General features: G+C 44.8%; 1 protein-coding gene across 1 annotated transcript in view; it reads right to left on the bottom strand.

Moving 5' to 3' along the window:
- JARID2 (jumonji and AT-rich interaction domain containing 2) overlaps window positions 1-21,347 on the bottom strand; it is a 142,589-nt gene that overhangs the window by 34,971 nt on the left and 86,271 nt on the right. Inside the window, exons 6-7 of the mRNA XM_044292834.1 lie at window positions 14,032-14,261; window positions 5,299-6,313 (exon numbers count right to left, since the gene is read on the bottom strand). Coding sequence (XP_044148769.1) covers window positions 5,299-6,313; window positions 14,032-14,261 — 1,245 coding nt within the window. The remainder of the gene's footprint in view (window positions 1-5,298; window positions 6,314-14,031; window positions 14,262-21,347) is intronic.

The raw sequence follows: 21,347 nt of genomic DNA, 5'->3' as shown, positions 1-21,347 counted from the left end.
TCCATAACTGACAGGCATCCAGCAGATTGAAGTAGAGCTTAGCCATGTATGCAATTTAGCTTTGGAGTTTTGTCTGATGTCCAAGACTTCAGAGTAATAGTCATCTGCAGTTTAATATATGCTGTCAGGTGCCCAAAAATTATAGTAGAGCTTAGTGCTGTATAAAGTTTGCTTAATTTTTGGCAAGCGTTGACATTGGCAAAAGCTGTTAACTCCATTGCTTATATTGACTGTTTTAATCAATTTTAATGATTACTTCCGAGGATAAAATATTAAATGGAACATCAAAGGAAACATTTTATTCTTATTAGAAGGAAATATAGCCAGCACCAGCTAAATATGCCATAGCGGAACAAAGATCGTAAATGCTAAATACAAGGCACATTGATCCTATTCTCAACACTGACCAGGGTTTAGATAATGAGAAGTAACCAGAGGAAAGACACAGAGAAAAAAAAAGGATTGGATTACGTTTCCTTTCCAGAGCTTGTGGCTTACATATTCCAACTTACCACTTCCACAAAGGTCTTGACTAACATTAGAAGTGAGAGGTACCTTGACCACGGGCCTGGTCTCAAGAGGTCCTTGCTGGCATGTTGCCCACACCCTTAGACAGCAGAGATCAAGATACACTGCTCAGAGATTATACTGATCAACGCTTCACTTCTGAAAGATCAGCAAGATGAAGCTTGCAATACATAACCCACACACTGTCTGTTCATCAGCACGGGGGTGATGTATTAAAATATACCATTTACAATCTAGTATTAGAGAAGAATCCTTTAAGCTAGGGTTCACTGGGGCTTCTGGGGCCTGGTCTTCTGTCAGGACAGAGCGCCGTGGAAGGTTCTTGAATGCCTGGTAGGCACATCGCCACAAAGAAACAGGAGAGAGATCAGTTTTTTAATAGGCTTAAAACATTTGTGGTTTCATAGGGAACTCCACAATGGTGCTTAGGGTTGTCACAAGTGAGGGAGAAGCCACAGGAATCCAATCCCTGGGACTAGTCGTCAATTAACATAAAGGTACCTAGTCACAGACTTAGGCCTCTTGCACAGCACCGTGGTTTGGTTCCGCATCCGAGCCGCATTTGTTTGCGGCTTGGGTGTGGACCCATTAGCTTCAATGAGGAGGCAAAAGATGCGGACAGCACTAGGTGTGCTGTCTGCATCTGTTGCTCCGATCCGTGCATCCGCAAAAATTATAGATCATGTCCTATTCTTGTCCATTTTGCGGACAAGAATAGGCATTTCTATAATGTGCCGTCTGTTCCGTTTTGAAATTGCAGAGGGCACACGGATGGCATCAGTGTTTTACGGATCCGCAATTTGCAGACCGCAAAACATGGCACGTTCGTGTGCAAGAGGCCTTCATTTTGGAATACTAGATTCCATCACATATTCCTGCTTCAGTTTGTGTGAAATAATCCTGGTCTATTCCCACCACCCCAAGGTATCCCTTTCTCATCTGATGCACTTCATGTGCTGCCTTCAAACCCAACTAAAACTTGTGACAACCCTGAATAAATATATATATATATCTCTTAGATATATGCATGGTAGTGTCAGCATACAGAGAGAAGCTGCTTTACGTCTTTCCAGTATCTGCAGAGCTTTGCTTAAAGGGTCACTATACTTTGGGAAAACTTTTGATATCTCATAGACATATCTAAAGTTTTATTTGATGGAGGTCTGAGCGCTGAGACGTCTACCGATTGCAAGAACGAGGAGAGAGAAACGTTCACATACGTCTCTTTCTACTGCAGGAGACAGAAGGGAGATGGATTCAATAGAAAGACTATGGGCCCATCTTGATCCAGCTTCCTGCAGCAAGGAGAGAGAACACGCTATGTGTGTGCTTCGCTCTTCTCGTTCCAGTGATCGGCGGGAGTCTCAGCGTATGTACAGTACAGACCAAAAGTTTGGACACACCTTCTCATTTAAAGAGTTTTCTTTATTTTCATGACTATGAAAATTGTAGATTCACACTGAAGGCATCAAAACTATGAATTAACACATGTGGAATTATATACATAACAAAAAAGTGTGAAACAACTGAAAATATGTCATATTCTAGGTTCTTCAAAGTAGCCACCTTTTGCTTTGATTACTGCTTATGCCAATACCATAATGGAGGGGTCTGGGTTGATCTTTGCTATGGGGCCATCTCTCTTCTATGTACGCCACAAATAAGAAACACCATCCAGCTACCAACAACTTAATTTGGTATGTTATAGGACATATTAGGAAGCATAAGTGTGCAGTTACTAGCGATATAGGTGACATATGTCGGCGTGTAACTTATCTTAGTACATTGCCCCCTCTTTCATTCAACGACAGACTTTGTAGGGTATAAAGATTAGATATTAAAGGGAATCTGTCACCTGCTTTGAGTATATTAAGGCGTTAGGGTACTTTCACACTAGCATTTTCTTTTCCGGCATAGAGTTCCGTCACAAGGGCTCTATACCGGAAAATAACTCATCAGTTTTATCCCCATGCATTCTGAATAGAGAGTAATCCGTTCAGGATGCATCAGGTTGTTTTCAGTTCAGTCATTTTGACTGATCAGGCAAAACAGAAAACCGTAGCATGCTACGGTTTTAATCTTGGGCGGAAAAAAAAACGGAAGACTTGCCGGAATGCCGGATCTGGCATTTTCCCCTCATAGGAATGTATTAGTGCCGGATCCGGTAAAAATGGGGAAAAAAAGATACAAGACGGATCAGTCTGTCCGCATGACAAGCGGAGACTGATCCGTTCTTGCAATGCATTTGTGAGACGGATCCGCATCCAGATGAGTCTCACAAATGCTTTCAGTCACACCCAGATTGGTGGATCCGGCAGGCAGAACTGCTTGCCGGATCACACTGCCGCAAGTGTGAAAATAGCCTTGCTACTGCCATGTACAATAAAATACCTTATTTCTTGCTGTAGTCTTCATTTTTGGTTTCATTAGAGACAAAATCCACATTTGATGTTATGTAAATGAGTGTCCAAGGTGCCCAGAGGGGCGTTATTATCCTAATCTGGAGCCCAGCAACTCCCCCGTACAGTGCCCAGCCCGCCTTCCTTTAGAGCCCAAGCATGCCTCTTCTAGCGTAAGTAACTGCCCACACCCGAACTCTTTGCCGCCACCCACCCCCGCTATGTGAAATCTCATGCAGGCGCAGTACCGTGGACTGCCTGCGCGATGTAGAAGCTCCTGAGGGCAATAGCTTTAAAATTTGTCACTAGGCTTGGCGCATGCCCAGTGACACATTTGAAGCTGTTGCCCTCAGGAGCTTCTACATGGCGCAGGCAGTCTGCGGTACTGCGCCTGCATGAGATTTCACATAGCGGAGGGGGGCGGCAGCAGAGAGTTCAGGTGTGGGCAGTTACTTATGCTGGAAGAGGCGGGCTGGGCACTGTACGGGGGAGTCACTGGGCTCCAGATTAGGATAATAACTCGCCTCTGGGCACTTATTTGCATAACATAAAAAGTGGATTTTATCGCTAATGAAAGCACGAAACAAAAAATGAAGACTACAGCAAGAAATAAGGTATCGTATTGTACATGGCAGTAGTAACACCTTAATATGCTCAAACCAGGTGACAGATTCCCTTCACGATGCATAAGACACTGAATGGACAGCAGGTGTGGGTTCATGGGATGGTCCCTGACTTGTAAGAGACATCCATGGACGCACGTTTTGTGGTCCAAGCAGCTAGAAAACTGAATAATAAAAAAAAAGCAATATTTATTTTATATTTGTAGTTCCTTTGTATTTTTCTAAGCTCTTAAATTGTTTCAACTACTAACCGTAAGGAATGTCATACAAAAAGCAGGAATGAGTAGTCGTTTTATAGGATTGCGTCCTTTTCAGTATGGGATCAAGTGAAGATATAAGGATGGTATAAGGGTGGTTTCATGCATCTCTTTTTTTAACTGCATTTTTTTTTTTTTTTTTACTGCCAAGAGCAGATGTGGATTCAGAAGGAATGGGAAATATAAAAAGGAAGGACTTTTCCATCCTGCTGGATTCACTCCTAGCTTTGGCATAAAAGTGAACTGCATAAAAAAAAAGGGGTTGCCCCATGAAAAATATTCTGCAATATTTTTTTTTAAATAAATTTTGGCAAGCATTGTATAGTCATTGAGTTAAATAAAATATATCTGTATAGCTGCTGTTTTTTTTTTTCCTCTGTCCACCTCGCTAAGGTGGACGCACATGCTCAGTTCCATCCTTTAGCTGCCTCCTGAGTTGCAATAGGGAGAGAGCTGAAGCAGAGAGGACATGCCCCCTATGCTGCAGCAGAAATGACGTGTCCCTTAGCTGCCGGCTTGATATAAATCTAGCAAAACAATTGGAGCAATGAATGGTGAGATCTCTGGATCCATTTGAGGTACAGGGCTGGTCCTAGCTTGATTCTAGCTTTATTAGAAAGAGATTGTTGTGTACGTTACAGTGTCTGATTTTCATTTTTTTTTATATTAATCATGGGATAACCCCTTTAAAGAGGAAGCAAAGAAAGAACAGGGTGGATTGTGGCACTTATGCAAACGTTATGAACGACTGTGGGTTATGCAAAGTTTTGCTCACAAACAAGTCACGAAACAAGTAGAAAAATCAAAATGCAGACAGCTAGGGGCAGTGATAAGGTAAAAACTGCAGGCAACACAAAACGCGTCAAAGCAGGCCCATCTTTAGTCAAAAAGTATGGGATGACACACAAAGCATACTGCATCTTAGACACACACTTAAACATAGACATACAAAACCTTTACAAAAGAATTCCCTGAAGGAGCAGAAAGTGGAGCAACGAGTGATGAAAAGGAGCAACAAAGGCAGCCTCTACATGTTACCGACATTCCTTCCGGACTTCAAATTTATCAAAAATTTATCACATGAAATTTCTTGAGCTTGCTGCTTCATTGAAGAAGTTAATTAAAGATCATGTAGATAATCATAAAAAAAAAAAAGAAAGAAAGAAAGAAAGAAAGATAAAAAGAAAGAGGCACGTGGTGTGCGCTCGTTTCCGAAGGTTAGGCTTCCAAAGAGAATGTATAGACATTTCTGGGCTAGTACAGAGGAACTACACCAGAACACTGTGCTGAAGCTAATGAAAAGAGAAGAACCAAGGGCAGAGGAAATTCCCTAAAATTACTAATCTGGGGGAAAACAAATGTATAAACCTCCTATAGGGAACAAAAGAAAGAGGTTAATGGGAAGTGAAGATATACAGCTTCGTGTCATGGATTCATTCAGTCAGCTGTGAAGCAGAACTGAGAAATAAGGTCCCATGCAGCTGCCCTCACCTATAAGAGGAAGTTCATCCATGGTGATGCCCTGAGATTTGAGGTGCTTCTTGATGCAAGCCAGCCGCTGTACATTGGGGCCCCAGCGTCGACCAAGCTTATGGATGTGCTGGTTCTGCGTCACAAAGCGCATTTCCTCATTCAGCTTGCACTCGGGTCTCCAGTCTGGTGGAGGGATCACCGTGCACATCCCGTATTTCTCCACTCTGGCTCGGATGGACTCAATATAGATCAACGGGTCGTGAAACTCCTTGGCAGAGGGGCGGAGGACAGGAATCTCACACAAGGCTACGCACCTGGCCTCCCCAGCATCTTTTTCAGGTTTTGTGGAGTCCACAGATTTGTGCGAGGAATCTGTCTGCGAGGTAGAGCGATTTTCAGCGCCAGCATCTTCCGTCTTACTGCGGGTTTGTGTACTTAGTGTGCTCTTGGCTGCAGAGGCCCGCTTTGGCCTGTTACTCTCCAGTATCTTCTCTGGCACGTCTTTCTTTACATGTCCATTAAGCACCTGTTTCTCCGCCGCTAGCCTCTTACTTCTAACCTCTGGCAAGCTGACAGATACCTTAACTTTTTTTACCAAAGGCTCTGCCTTGTTGGGATGGTTCGCCTCTTCCAGACGTCTTTTGGAGTTGCGCAGTCCCTCCCTTAGCTGCCGCCCCTCTTGCCTAGTGCAAGTCTTTTTGTTCAACTTGCCATTTGCCTTGACACAGCTATTACCAGTGGCACAGTTGGGCTTGGATGTGGAAAGAGATAGCACCTGTTTACGAGTTTTTGCATTGCTGCTTTCTGTGGTCCCTGAGATTGTGTGGTGAACAGATGAACTGGTTTTGTGGTGATTCGGTTTGGTTGCCTTGTCCAGTTCTTTCTTGGCTTTGGTGTATGTGACAGTTCCCTTGGTCACCGTTGCAGTATACTTCACAGTTGTGGACGGTGAAGGTCTTGCTTCTCTAGTCTTTTTGGCACCGACTGCGTTCAAACTCGATGATAACCGGGTTATTCCATTCACCTTGGAAACCTAGAAATTTGCCAAAAAAATAAAAACGGGGACAATGTGAACTGAAAGAGAAACCAACTGCACATCCAGCAATCAATGTCATCACATGCCTAAAAAATGACGACAACTTATTCACGGCTGCACGTTCCAACAACTGAACCTTAAAGGGAATGTCACCAGCAACCCAGTTATTCAGCTGTTATAATTTTTTTGTGAAATGGGGGCGTCCCCATTTCTCTTGTTGCACCCAAGCTCTGCTCATTTCTGTGATCAGCCCCTCCTTGGCTGCTTTGCTACTGCTTGACCCTGTCAATCTAAGCAGCCAGGGAGGAGCTGGCCACAAGTGTGAAGCTTGGGTGCAACAAGAGCAATGTTGACACCCTGATTGCACCAATGGACTAATTTGAGTATTAGAAAAAGTATTATAACTCAGGAACGGAGCCTCAGATCAACAAAAGAAAACCTGCATTTTAAATCAGGAGAACCACAACTTTGTGTCTATGCAAACAGGTGAATCGGGAGGTTGCTGGTGACATTCCCTTTAATGCTTCAAACTATCATACAGCTTATCTGTAAAGAATAAATCAAGGCAACTGGACGTAGATTTCTTGAAAACGTTTCACTCGTTCTTCCAACGAGCTTTCTCAATTCTGAGTGACTGTACAAGAATTCTCAGGGAATAAATATGTAACTGAATCAACATCTGGTAATTATACCCAGCATGAGGTCAGAGGTCATTATACCCAGCATGGGGGTCAAAGGTGTTGATTCCATTATCCTAATTGGAGTCAGTAGGTGATAAAGACTTCCCAGAAAAAGGTGTCAAGACAGCATTGTATGTGGCAGACAATAGATGTCTACCCCCCCCCCCCCCGGCCTCTATTCAAGCTTGGCTTCTCCATTTTACGTAGATTACCTCCTTCACACCTCGTTTGTACCAATCGGCCTCCTTATCCAAAACACGTACTTGACTGTCTTCAAAAGGTGTGACCTGTTTCTTTTAGATGCAAGTACACTTTATTCCCAGAGAATTCTTGTACAGTCACTCAGAATTGAGAAAGCTCATTGGAAGAACGAGTGAAACGTTTTCAAGAAATCTACAGTAAGTCCAGTTGCCTTGATTTATTCTTTACAGATATACCATGACCTGGATAAATGAGAACCTTCACAGACATATCATACAGCTTCTAATGCTATAGGTCAGAAAGCACGTAAAGTGCTTACCTACAGGATGTGCAAGAGATATATTGCCTGTTGCTTGCAACTCTGCACGCCTATACACCCTGAAGGGGGAATTCTTAAGTTGAGACTTTGATTTATAGATTTGTCCTAGACATGGGACTCCGGCAGAACTTTAATTGTCCGTGTAATTAACGGCAGACAGTATAAAATCGGATATGTAAAACCCTAGCAATAAAGGTATATATAACACAACCTATATAATAATACATCTGGAAATACAGTAGTGAATTATTTCAGGGTTCCTTTGGCACGGCACTGCAAAGTCTTGAATGTGAACGGTGTAATACGAGTACAGTATTTGTCTAGAGAAATGTGATCTGTGAAGTTCATCCTCGGTCACAGGCAGCTGAGGGGGCGATACAAAATAATAAAGGCGCCCTATCTCCTTCCAGACCGGGCAGCAGCGAGGAGGAGATGTTTCCAGCAGTCTCACAGCTTATAATTATAGGAGTCTGTCTCCACTATTAATACATGCCAGACTGTCTCTCTATTAACAAGGAAGCATGCTGACACTTACTTATTACCAGGGAACTTTAAAGATCTGAGGAAGAAAAGTAAGCGGAGTAAGCCTATTCTGGAGTCATGCAGGTCTGGACCAGTCTACCTATAAGCTAAAAACCGTGCATTCCTATGACCTGCTCATCCTCACCGTCCTTGTGAGAGATATAGATCATATTGCTGCTCAGATCAATGTATGCACACCTAGCCCATGGACATCCTGACACTATATGCAACAGCACCTATACTCCCAGCTCTGAAACTCTAAGTGCCAATTCACACAACTTAAACATGCTTAAAAAAAAAATAATTATAAAATAAAAAATCAGCACGGAATAAGTCAATTTTTCGATGCATTTTTTTTTTATTTTTAAACTAAAAGGTGTTCACTTTATTACAAAGCTGCATTTTCTGCTTGAGGTTTTTGAAGCAGATCTATGCCAAAAAACACATGGTCTTACAAGGAGCAGATTTTTTTCAGCTTCCCATTCATTTCATTGGGAGATTCAGCGCCGATTCTGCCCCAAGATGGGGCACGGTGAATGAATGAATGGGAAGCTGTTTTGAGCGTTTTTTTGGGGGGCTGATTTTGACGCTCCAAAATCAGCAAAAAAAAATAAAAAATATAATAAAATAAAAAAAATCTGTGTGAACTGACCCTAAGGATGGGACAGGATTTCTAAGCACAGTCCCGAACCTCTGCAGACAGGACAGGATCTCTAAGCACAGTCCCGAACCTCTGCAGACGGGACAGGATCTCTAAGCACAGTCCCGAACCTCTGCAGACGGGACAGGATCTCTAAGCACAGTCCCGAACCTCTGCAGACGGGACAGGATCTCTAAGCACAGTCCCGAACCTCTGCAGACGGGACAGGATCTCTAAGCACAGTCCCGAACCTCTGCAGACGGGACAGGATCTCTAAGCACAGTCCTGAACCTCTGCAGACGGGACAGGATTTCTAAGCACAGTCCCGAACCTCTGCAGACGGGACAGGATTTCTAAGCACAGTCCCGAACCTCTGCAGACGGGACAGGATTTCTAAGCACAGTCCTGAACCTCTGCAGACGGGACAGGATTTCTAAGCACAGTCCTGAACCTCTGCAGACGGGACAGGATTTCTAAGCACAGTCCTGAACCTCTGCAGACGGGACAGGATCTCTAAGCACAGTCCTGAACCTCTGCAGACGGGACAGGATTTCTAAGCACAGTCCTGAACCTCTGCAGACGGGACAGGATTTCTAAGCATGATTATATGTCAGCTCCCCGACTTAGTCGGTTTTAGTAAATACATTACCCATGTAAACAATTCTGGAGCATCTTTTCTCATAACTCTACTTTTTGCTGTTCCTCTGGTATTCCTCCTGTACATTTCTGACTAAAGTAACTAGTTGTTGTTACCACCACTCCCTGTCTAAGGTTGTGTCCTTACATAGCTTGACACTGATTAAATGATGTTAAACTGTGCAGGGAAACAGCCAGTTGTATATTTAATCATAAACTTGTTGGAGTAATACTTGAGGAACAGCATCAGGCAGAGTCCAAAGGACAGGGGCTTCAGAATTATTAATGCATGGGGCTTGCAAACATTTCTTAAAATAGACATATGGAGAGAAGCGTCACGTAAGTGTCACTAATGGCCATCAGAACCTTGTAAAGGCAGTCTAACCCTCCCTTTATGTCATCTGGGTGTTTATTCCATGTCCAGGAAAAGCTATTTTATTCCTATGAAGTGTCCAGCTGGGCAGGCTGTCCTTTTAGAAGAGCCCAAGCTCTCCGCCCTTTCCTAACCTCCCAAGGCTTCCTCCCCTCTCCCCTGATGCCACGGCAACGGGAGGTTAAGGAAGGAGCAGACCGCGGGGAATGTCGGTGGTCTTGGACAATTTGAGAAAGAAAGTCCGCCCAGCTGGACACTTCATAGGAATATAAGTGATTTTCCTGGACAGGAAGCAATTTATCCCATGAGCCATTTATAAACTTTGGGGGTCATTTATTAAGACCGGCATCTAAAACACCAGTCTTAATAACCCTTTGCGCTGGCTGTGGATCTGCCGAAGTTACGCATTCACCGCCAGTCTCAATGTAAGCCAGCTTCCTTGCTGGATTAAATTTAGACCATTTTCTATCCCCCCCCACATATCAGCTCTGATTAGGTTGGAGGGGGTACATACTGTCTAAATTTTAATCTCCAATTTTTTTTTCTCTGTGGATACACTGGTGCCTTCAAAAAAAGACAACTTTAACGGGGGTTGTGAAAGAATGTTTTGTCAACTCCCCCTCCCCCCCCCCCACGGCCAGACGTGTAAAAGGAAGCTTACTTACCTGCTTCCCGACCTGCCTCACTGAAAACATCCAGTTTGCTGAGGTGGTGACTGGGTTCCCTTATGACATAACGGTCACATGACACATGGGGATCTGGTCACTGCTGCAGCCAGTGACTGGCTGCAGGTGGCGTCAAACCAGATGTTTTCAGCGAGGGAACCTAGGGCAGCATCGCAGGCCTGGAGAAGGAGCGGCGAGCCTTTACAGGTCCAGCCAAGTAGAGGGGGGGGGGGGGGGGGAGAGGGTTGCCAAACCCCCTCATTCTTGCACAACCCCTTTAACAAGGATGCAAGCTATGAAAATATTTATTGAGGCTTCGTACAAAGCTTCCCAATGCAGTCGTTTTCGCCGGTCTGTTTTCCCATCCTGAAGGCAAGAACAAGGAAGGCTGCAGTCACCCTTCCAGCAAAGAAAAGGTTAAAGCTTTTAGAAGCAGCTGCTCTGCTGCTGGTTGTGATAATGCTCCGCATTTAACAGACCTCTGCAGAGCTGAATGTGGGTAAATCAGTCCTCGCAGAGCAGACATTTCCGTTCTCAGTACAATTAAAGGTAAATGAACAGGAAGGAGAGTAAATTACAAGATGTATGTAAGGCAAACCCATCAAAGATGAAAGCATGCTTCTCCCGGGTATGGTCACACTAAGGCGTCCTGCGACTAGGTATGGTATCGGGGCTGGGACTGTTCCGTGCAGATCTGGCCACCAGCTGATGCCAAAAAGCATACCTTGCATACCAAGAGAGAGCAAGGGTTGTATTAACAGACCGAGAACTGTAGAAAAAAAATACAGATTTGTGGGAAGTCTGGAAAAAATCCAAATCATTCATGGTGGTCGTGTCATCATCTTATTGTGCCTCAAATATCCAATGGTCATAAGGTTGGCAGCGCTCACACTGAGCACAGAATGCCGTTCTCTTTGTGGATTCTGGGCGCTGTTCGAATTACATTCAGAGCCAGTAATAGACTCCCATTGGAAAAACTGAACATTATTATAGTGTGTGTGTATATATATATATAAAAAACTGAAAAGATGCATGATAAAAGACTGCATGAAGCAGTTGAAATGTTGCAATTGGCTAATAAATGGATCCACCTTCTTTCCACATCATCCGGAAGGCTGCATCGTTTTCAATTTATTAGGGACCATTCACACGTCCGTTTGTATTGTACCAGGATCCGATTTTTGCGAAAAAGAATAGGACCAGTTTTATATTTAATTGGACATGCGGAACGGAACAACTGAAACTGACAGCACACATTGTGCTGTCTGATTTTTTTCTTTTTTTCTTTCTAGGACCCATTGAAAATGAATGGGTCCAGAACTGGTCCTGATCTGTTCCGCAAAAAAACGGAACAGATCAGGACCAGTTCTGGACCCATTCATTTTCAATGGGTCCTAGAAAGAAAAAAAGAAAAAAATCAGACAGCACAATGTGTGCTGTCAGTTTCAGTTGTTCCGTTCCGCATGTCCAATTAAATATAAAACTGGTCCTATTCTTTTTCGCAAAAATCGGATCCTGGTACAATACAAAGTCAATGGTTCCGCAAAAAACTGAAGACATTCGTATGTCATCCGTTTTATGCGGAATCCGTTCCTGGAAATTAAATCCTGGCCACAGAAATCACTTATTCACTTTTTTTTTTCAAAGAAATCCAAACAACTTTATTTGCTTTGTGAAATTTATACATGTTTCCGTTTTTTGCGGATCCGCAAAAAACAGACCGAAATTCGGGCTATAGAAAAATACTGACATGTGAATGTAGCCTTACATTGAGGATCTTTAGTCCGAGATTTTTGAGAATTATTTTTGCACCTGGTTCTTGATGTGGAGTGCTGCTAATATATATATATATATATATATATATATATATATATATATATATATCACTGTAAATGTCAAAAAAGGGGCATACAGGCTGCATTGGATGGATGGAGGCCTATGCATCTCTAGAAAGATCAGACCAGTATGGCAGACTTCTCTCTCATTACTCCTGCATGTTGACAACTGACAATCATTTTGTTTCACAAGAGCTCTACTTGTCCCAGTGCTTTGCTACCAGCTATCTTTAGCGAGCTGCCATAGAGTGCAGAATTTCCTTATCTTGCAGACTTCAGAAGAATCTGGGAGCCAGGCTTAGATTACCCCTGGTAAATACCCTCTGGACTTTTTGCATACATTGCCATGGCCTGAGGTGCCACAGAGTCTATAGCTTAAGGCCTGCTTCACACTTGCGTTGTGGTTTTCCGGTTTTGAGATCCAGAAGAGAATCTTAAAACTGGGCCAAAACGGATCAGTTTTGTCCCCATTGTCGGGGGTCAAAACTGATCAAGGTGCATGAATTTCTGTTTTATTAAGCATTTTGACCGGACTGTGAAACAAACGGGATCCAGCATGAAAAATCAATGTAAGTCAATAGTGCCGAATTGTCAGCAAAAAAAATAAAATAAAGATTTGCAGTCCCATTGACTTAGGCCTCATGCACACAAACGTTGTTTTATTCCGTGTCCGTTGCGCCGTTTTTTGTGATTTTCTGCGGACCCATTTTCAATGGGTCAGTTGAAAACTCTGTTAATGCACCGTTTGCCATCCGCGTCCGTGATTCCAGTCCGTAAAAAAAAATATAACCGGTCTTATTTTTGCGGAAAACGGTTCAAGGACCCATTCAAGTCAATGAACCGGATCCGTCCGAAAAGGATGCAGCGGGATGTATAAAATGGCACAGATCAGTTTAGTTCCGGTTTTGAGATCCCCTGCCGGAACTCAAAACCGGAAAGCCAAAACGCAAGTGTGAAACAGGCCTAAGACGTTTTGCCCTGCATAAGCAGCGTGTAGACCTTTTCCCAGGTATGAAATATGTATTTGGCCAATTACAAAGGCAACCTCTGGCCATGACGTAGCCTGTATATAGATCAGCATTAACGGAGGATGGGGCCTCCATCTTAGGCTACCCTTCCAGCTTAGCCTTTACAATAGATCAGGCCAGTAGGTTAAGCTATGAACTTCCTAACTTTTCCTGATTACATTATAGGCTTAGTTCTATTTTTGGGCAATTTGGTTTTTGTATTTACACCTTTGCCCGGCACCTATACGTTTCCCCCTTTGAGCCTTTTTTTTGCCATGCAAAAGCGAAACATGCATGTAGGGAAAGGATAGCATAGGGTAAATTAGGGTCAGAGTATACAGGGAAAGGTTCCCTACGGGGTCACCCTTGTCAGGGTGGGTGCTCTATGGTTAGGAAATCAGGGCCAGTGTAGCAGCCGGTCTGCAGGGCATATGTAGAGATAACTAATCCCATACTCAGTCATCCCCGCAGGTCTCACCCTTGATATAGGGACAGTGACTCGCCATTTACAGAGATTTTCAAGGTACTACGGAACCCATCCACATACCCGTAGGACATATGGTTTTATTTCTATGTGCCACCGTGCACCAAGGTTCTACCAGCATATGCTTGTGTGATCGTTTATTTTTCAAGATTTAGATTACCTTACCTCAAGGGCAATTTTATTTTAAGAGTAGAATATTAAAAGTTACGTCTTATCTTTATGTGAATTTAGGATCACCCTCTCAGTTTTGTTTCAATTACAAAGGCAACAGTGAAAATGCAGACGATACAAGTTACGACCGTGAATTCCTGTAGATCTTACGTTTCTTTTACGCGGGCAAGCATAAGGTTTACCTGTTTCCTTAAATCCTGAGCCAATCTAAGATGACTGTGGTGGTTGTTAGCAGCGAGCCCTTTGGCATGTGAGCCCGTGTTAGAAGCAGGTTGGTGATTAGCAGCGGCAGACCCTCTCCGTCTCTCGGCTTTGTGATTGCGGTTCTTCTCTTTCCCTGGTGTGGCCTCTTTGCTTTTGTGTCTATGAGAAGTTTCTTTGTCCTTCGATGATTTGCAAGACCCGTTAAATACTACAAGGTAACAATGACAAAAAAAATAAATAAAAAAATGTTAAACCTACAAAACAATGATCCTGCTTGACATACAAAGCAGTCAATAAAATATAAACTGCTGCTATAGGCATTATTTCCCTTCTGGATCTCGGCTACGTAATATACGTGACCATAAATATGACAATATCAATTGCAGGACGTTTCAGAATCCGGAAACATGAATCCAATGTGTATGGAGAAGCTACAGTCAAAGATATTTTATAACGTAGAAACCTTTCTTAACCTAAGTAGGGGCTCAAGAACCCTGCGGTATTACAGCTACATATGGCCTTCGAGCTGTGCAGTGCCCAGAGACTGGTATGGGGCTCTACTGCACCTCTGTGTACCTATGATTTTATATGGAGGCTCCTTTATTGAAAAATATATGGAAGGCCTATCAGATATCATAGGTATGGAGCTTCTGCCCTCCATAGAAACATGAATATCTCCAGAATACAGGGGCTTATCAGACAAAAAAAAAAAAAAAAAAAGTTGCAAACCACCACATAGCAAAACTGGCTTAGCAACCAATCAGAGTGATCCTTACATTTTCCAAAAGGAGCTCTGAAAAATGAAAGGTGGAATCTAATTGGTTGCTATGGGCACCTTTGCATCAGGTTTGATAAATGTCCACCATTCTGATTCTATGCCGCCCGACACTTTCTAAAAAGGGGCAGTAGCGAGGGTGGGAATGCCAGAGGATACGTTTTATTTATGACGGGGTGCGCCTCATCAACGATTAAGTGCATCATCCAGTGGCGCAAGGGATATCAAGACCGGTGTAGCAAATGTTGGTCTTGATAAAACTCCGTCTTTGTGTCCATATGGTTCTGCATAAGGGCCTACAGGTATTTCCAAATATAAAAGAAATGAATTTAAACTGTCCAGCGAGCCCCACTGCGCAGCGCTGCACGAGACCTAGCAACATCACCCCCTGTCTGAACGCCACCTTTTCATAATGATATCCATGTATTACATTTTTGCTATAGATTATCATTTAAAATAAATAGAAAAGGCCATATTTAAATACGTTCTCCCAATATAAAGTATAATATATTTACATAGATTTCATACATAAAGTCACTATTGCACACGGAAATAAAACGGAAGAGCCGCTCACGAGTCAGTGGAAGATACAGAATCACCATCATTACTTGGCACAGTGATCCACAAGCTGAGAATACCACAAGTATCAGTACAACTACACACGAACCTGAAGGTAGAACGCAGAGGTTTCCAGGGGGGGGGGGGGGGGGGGAATATATGGATAGATATCAGATAAGTAGAGACACATGAGAGACCGAGAGAGAGAGACAGAGAGAGAGAGAGAGAGAGAGACCGAGAGAGAGAGACAGAGAGAGAGAGACAGAGAGAGACAGAGAGAGACAGAGAGAGAGAGACAGAGAGAGAGAGAGACAGAGACAGACGTGAGAGAGAGACAGAGACAGACGTGAGAGAGAGACAGAGACAGACGTGAGAGAGAGACAGAGACAGACGTGAGAGAGAGACAGAGACAGACGTGAGAGAGAGACAGAGACAGACGTGAGAGAGAGACAGAGACAGACGTGAGAGAGAGACAGAGACAGACGTGAGAGAGAGACAGAGACAGACGTGAGAGAGAGACAGAGACAGACGTGAGAGAGAGACAGAGACAGACGTGAGAGAGAGACAGAGACAGACGTGAGAGAGAGACAGAGACAGACGTGAGAGAGAGACAGAGACAGACGTGAGAGAGAGACAGAGACAGACGTGAGAGAGAGACAGAGACAGACGTGAGAGAGAGACAGAGACAGACGTGAGAGAGAGACAGAGACAGACGTGAGAGAGAGACAGAGACAGACGTGAGAGAGAGACAGAGACAGACGTGAGAGAGAGACAGAGACAGACGTGAGAGAGAGACAGAGACAGACGTGAGAGAGAGACAGAGACAGACGTGAGAGAGAGACAGAGACAGACGTGAGAGAGAGACAGACAGACGTGAGATGGATACGCCATAGGCCACAGCGATCACATGCCTGTGCGAGTGTCTTCGCTGGGCTAGAAGGCAAACAATGACAGGGAATCCGGCAGCGCTGGAACTGAAGAGACAAGGGATCCATGAGGGGAATATGTTTGTTTTAGGTTTTACCATAACATCCTGAGTAGGTTTACACTGATTTTTTTCGTGCATCCAGACAGAATGGATAAGCTGCGGATTTGCCACCGTGGCTTTGCATGCAGTGTTTTACAGAAGCAGCAAATTGGATAAGATTTGAAGACACTGCTGAAAAAACTCCACAGCGTGAAGTGACTGGCGGTTTGAGCTCCTACAACACATGTATGTAGCGATGTTCTAAATCTCAGTATATCTAGGCACGCACACAAGATCTATTCCCACACTATCAAGTTAAGTGGGAATGTGACACGGGGAGAGCTCAAGTGAAGTCATAGCAAAGCAAGGAATGAAGCCTTCAGCATAGTTCAGACAGGCAGGAGATCAGCTGAACAGCATGCAGCCAAAGAGCCGAATCACTCAGGACACTAATGAGATTTTCTCCATACAGGCCGTGCCAAAGATCCAGAGAGGAAAAAAAAGATAGCAAGTGATGCACGTACAGCTGTACAAATACATCTCCATCACTGTCATAAAACCATCATTATGTCACATAATTAGTTCTGGGACAGGAGGAAAAAAAAGACAAGGCCAAACCTAAAGCAACCCCAGACATCTCTGCTGAGAGCGAGAGACAGCTGGCAGTAAGCTGCCTGGTACAGACAGGCACTCCAGATCTGTGCCCGTTCTGGGCCATTCTGTGAGAAAACTGATAAATGGCTTAGCTGCCCATAGAAACCAATCAGATTCCACCTTTCATTTTCCAAAGGAGCTCTGTAAAATGAAAGGTGGAATCTAATGGGTTGCTAGGGGCAACTAAGCCAGTTTTCCTTTACACCAGTTTTGATAAATCTCCCCCACTGACACTCAAAGTGCTGTGGAGAAAATGAACAGCACACGGATCCATGGACTTTAATGTGTCAGTTCACACATCAGTGGAAAAACATGCAGTACTTTGGTTGATGCTGACCAAACACCCTTCATGTTTTGTCAGTGGTTTTTCAATGACCACCAGTACGAGATGCTCTAAAAGGCAATTTCCAGCCCAGCAGTGGACATGGAATACGGATGACACACTGAGGGCTAAAAACGGGCACACGGATTAAAGACACAGATCCTTCATGGACATCTTCATGGATGAAGCACTGACCATCATAGATGTCATCACGGACATGTGAACAGAGGAGTAGTTAGAAACAAATAACTATAGATCAAGTACCGAAGGAAAACAATGGATGACTACCCCAGGGCTCATGCACATGAACGTGTGCCACCCCATGTGGCTGGCAATAGATGCAGACCCATTCAATGGACTGAAATGCCACAGAAGTGCACGGTAGTGCTTCAGTGGCCTTCCGCTCTGTATCTCCTGGATTGCAGACCCACGTTCATGTTCATGAGCCCTTAGGCTGGGATTTTACTCTGCGGTTTTCATAAAGTTTACTGCCGCAATTACAACAAAACTGCTGCAAAATGCCGCATATTTGCCAATTTCTGCAAAATCAGTGTCAGTTTCCTGCAGTTTTGCAGGAACTACAACAAAAAGTCACAACAAAACCGCAGTAATAAAACTTAGCCTTAGGGCCTGTTCACATGAGGATGAGAGTTTGATTGCTACAGCACAGACATATTTGATGCACCAACAACCACCATGTAGACCTCAACAAAGCCATAGCCCCGGTGTGAAGGTTTTAGAGGAAGTCCTCCTGTGTCTATGACAAGTCAACAGGAAGAAACTCGAGACGTGGTCACACACACACAGGCCGCTCGGAGTGAAGCGCACAATAATAAGCTCCTCATTCCCACAACCTCTCACAGCAGGCGCTCTCATCTCATCCTCATGAGTGGACATTTGTTCTGGTTAACAAAAGATATTTCTTCAGGGTTTCATGACATACATTACTCTATGTGGTAGTCTACGGTTTCTCACATGGCCAATGTGTGGCCAGAGACCAATTTAGGAAGGACATACAGCAATGACCTCCTAGGGCTGGTATGTCTTGGCCCTTGTTTGCCTTGGATTAGGTAGTCTACTAATGAGCCCCTTTGATAAAAAACTGGTGGAGTTCTAGACTGCCCTTCTAAGCTTACATAATTTTTCCAATATGTGCCAGTCTCATTAGAGCCATAGCAAATTGTTCAGAAAATGGCTGTCACATCCACTTTTCTCTGTAGTGGGAATATAACCTTAGTAAGCTCCACTGTTGGTGCTTCCCGTTCTTGCAATTCAGTTATGACATGAAATTTTGTAAGTGAATGATCGCCTCACTAGTACATTAATTATTCAGATTGCTGACAGGAGACATGGCAGACATTGCCATTGGTTAAATGCGCCTATAAGGCCTCATGCACACGACAGTATTTTTTCACGGTCCGCAAAAACGGGGTCCGTAGGTCCGTGACCGTTTTTTCGTCCGTGGGTCTTCCTTGATTTTTGGAGGACCCACGGACATAAAAAAAAAGTCGTTTTGGTGTCCGCCTGGCCGTGCGGAGCCAAACGGATCCGTCCTGAATTACAATGCAAGTCAATGGGGACGGATCCGTTTGACGTTGACACAATCTGATGCAATTGCAAACGGATCCGTCCCCATTGACTTTTAATGTAAAGTCAGGAGTCCCTTTATACCATCGGATCGGAGTTTTCTCCAATCCGATGGTGTATTTTAACTTGAAGCGTCCCCATCACCATAGGAACGCCTCTATGTTAGAATATACTGTCGGATATGAGCTAGATCGTGAAACTCAGATCCGACAGTATATTCTAGCAGAGGCGTTCAGGTTAGACTATACTGAAAAACTGTGTACATGACTGCCCCCTGCTGCCTGGGGCAGACCCCCCCCCCCCCGTTTTTAACTCATTGGTGGCCAGTGCGGCCGGCCCTCCCTCCCTCCCCTGTAGTTAACTCATTGGTGGCCAGCCCCCCCTCCCTCCCCTCTAACTCATTGGTGTCCAGTGGGCCCTCTCCCCTCCCTCCCCCTCCTAATTAAAATCTCCCCCCCTATCATTGGTGGCAGTGGAGAGTACCGATCGGAGTCCCAGTTTAATCGCTGGGGCTCCGATCGGTAACCATGGCAACCGGGACGCTACTGCAGTCCCGGTTGCATGGTTACTTAGCAATTTGTAGAAGCTTCATACTTACCTGCGAGCTGCAATGTCTGTGTCCGGCCGGGAGCTCCTCCTACTGGTAAGTGACAGATCATTAGGCAATGCACCGCACAGACCTGTCACTTACCAGTAGGAGGAGCTCCCGGCCGGACACAGACATTGCAGCTCGCAGGTAAGTATGAAGCTTCTACAAATTGCTAAGTAACCATGGCAACCGGGACTGCAGTAGCGTCCCGGTTGCCATGGTTACCGATCGGAGCCCCAGCGATTAAACTGGGACTCCGATCGGTACTCTCCACTGCCACCAATGATAGGGGGGGAGATTTTAAGTAGGAGGGGGAGGGGGGGGGAGAGGGCCTACTGGCCACCAACGAGTTAACTACAGGGGAGGGAGGGGGGGCTGGCTACCAACCAGTTAACTACAGGGGAGGGAGGGGGGGGGGGGCTGGCTACCAACCAGTTAACTACAGGGGAGGGAGGGGGGGGGGGGCTGGCTACCAACCAGTTAACTACAGGGGAGGGAGGGAGGGAGGGAGGGAGGGGGGGGGGGGCGGCCGCACTGGCCACCAATGTGTTAACTACAGGGGGGGGAGGGGGGGGGGGGGGCGGCCGCACTGGCCACCAATGTGTTAACTACAGGGGGGGAGGGGGCAGTCATGTACACAGTTCTTTTAGTATATTCTAACCTGAAGAGTCCCCATCACCATGGGAACGCCTCTGTTAGAATATACTGTCGGATATGAGTTTTCACGAAGTGAAAACTCAGCTCTGAAAAAGCTTTTATGCAGACGGATCTTCGGATCAGTCTGTATGAAAGTAACCTACGGCCACGGATCACGGATGCCAATCTTGTGTGCATCCGTGTTCTTTCACGGACCCATTGACTTGAATGGGTCCGTGAACAGTTGTCCCTCAAAAAAATAGGACAGGTCATATTTTTTTGACGGACAGGATACACGGATCACGGTCTCTGCTGCAAAACGGTGCATTTTCCGATTTTTCCACGGACCCATTGAAAGTCAATAGGTCTGCGAAAAAAAATGGAAAACGGCACAACGGCCACGGATGCACACAACGGTCGTGTGCATGAGGCCTTAGTCATAACTAGGGATCTACCGATATTGATTTTTTAGGGCAGATACCGTTTGTGAACTTTCAGGCCGATAATTTATACCGATATTCTGGGAATTTTCATTTAAAAAAAAAAAAATAATATGTTTGTTTGTTAACGTGTAGTTTTTTTTTTGTAAATCTTTCTTTTTCATTTATACCCCCTTAGGGACTATAACCCTTGTCCTATTCACCCTGATAGATCTCTATCAGGGTGAATAGGAGCTCACACTGTCCCTGCTGCTCTGTGCTTTGTGCACACAGCAGCATGGAGCTTACCATGGCAGCCAGGGCTTCAGTAGCGTCCTGGCTGCCATGGTAACCGATCAGAGCCCCAGGATTACACTGCTGCGGCTCAGATCGGAGGAGCAGGGGAGAAGGGATCCTGTGGCCACTGCCACCAATGATTAATACTGGGGGGCGACTGCGCCAATGTTTTTAATACTGGGGTGCTTGGGGGGCACACTGCGCCACCAATGATTAATACTGGAGAGCTTGGGGGGTGCACTGCGCCACCAATGATTAATACTGGGGGGGGCGCACTGCGCCACTGATGAAGAGAAATCTCTCATTAATTCATATACAGGAGGCGGGAGCTGGCTGCAGGATCACATAGCCGGCTCCCGACCTCTATGAGCGGTAGCTGCGATCTGCGGCACCTGAGGGGTTAACTACCGCAGATCGCAGCTATTGCTCATAGAGGTCGGGAGTCGGCTATGTGATTCTGCAGCCAGTTCCCGGCTCCTGTATATGAATG

Source organism: Bufo gargarizans, chromosome 5, assembly GCF_014858855.1.
Source record: "Bufo gargarizans isolate SCDJY-AF-19 chromosome 5, ASM1485885v1, whole genome shotgun sequence".
Taxonomy (NCBI): domain Eukaryota; kingdom Metazoa; phylum Chordata; class Amphibia; order Anura; family Bufonidae; genus Bufo; species Bufo gargarizans.
This window is presented reverse-complemented; position numbering and strand designations above follow the sequence as displayed.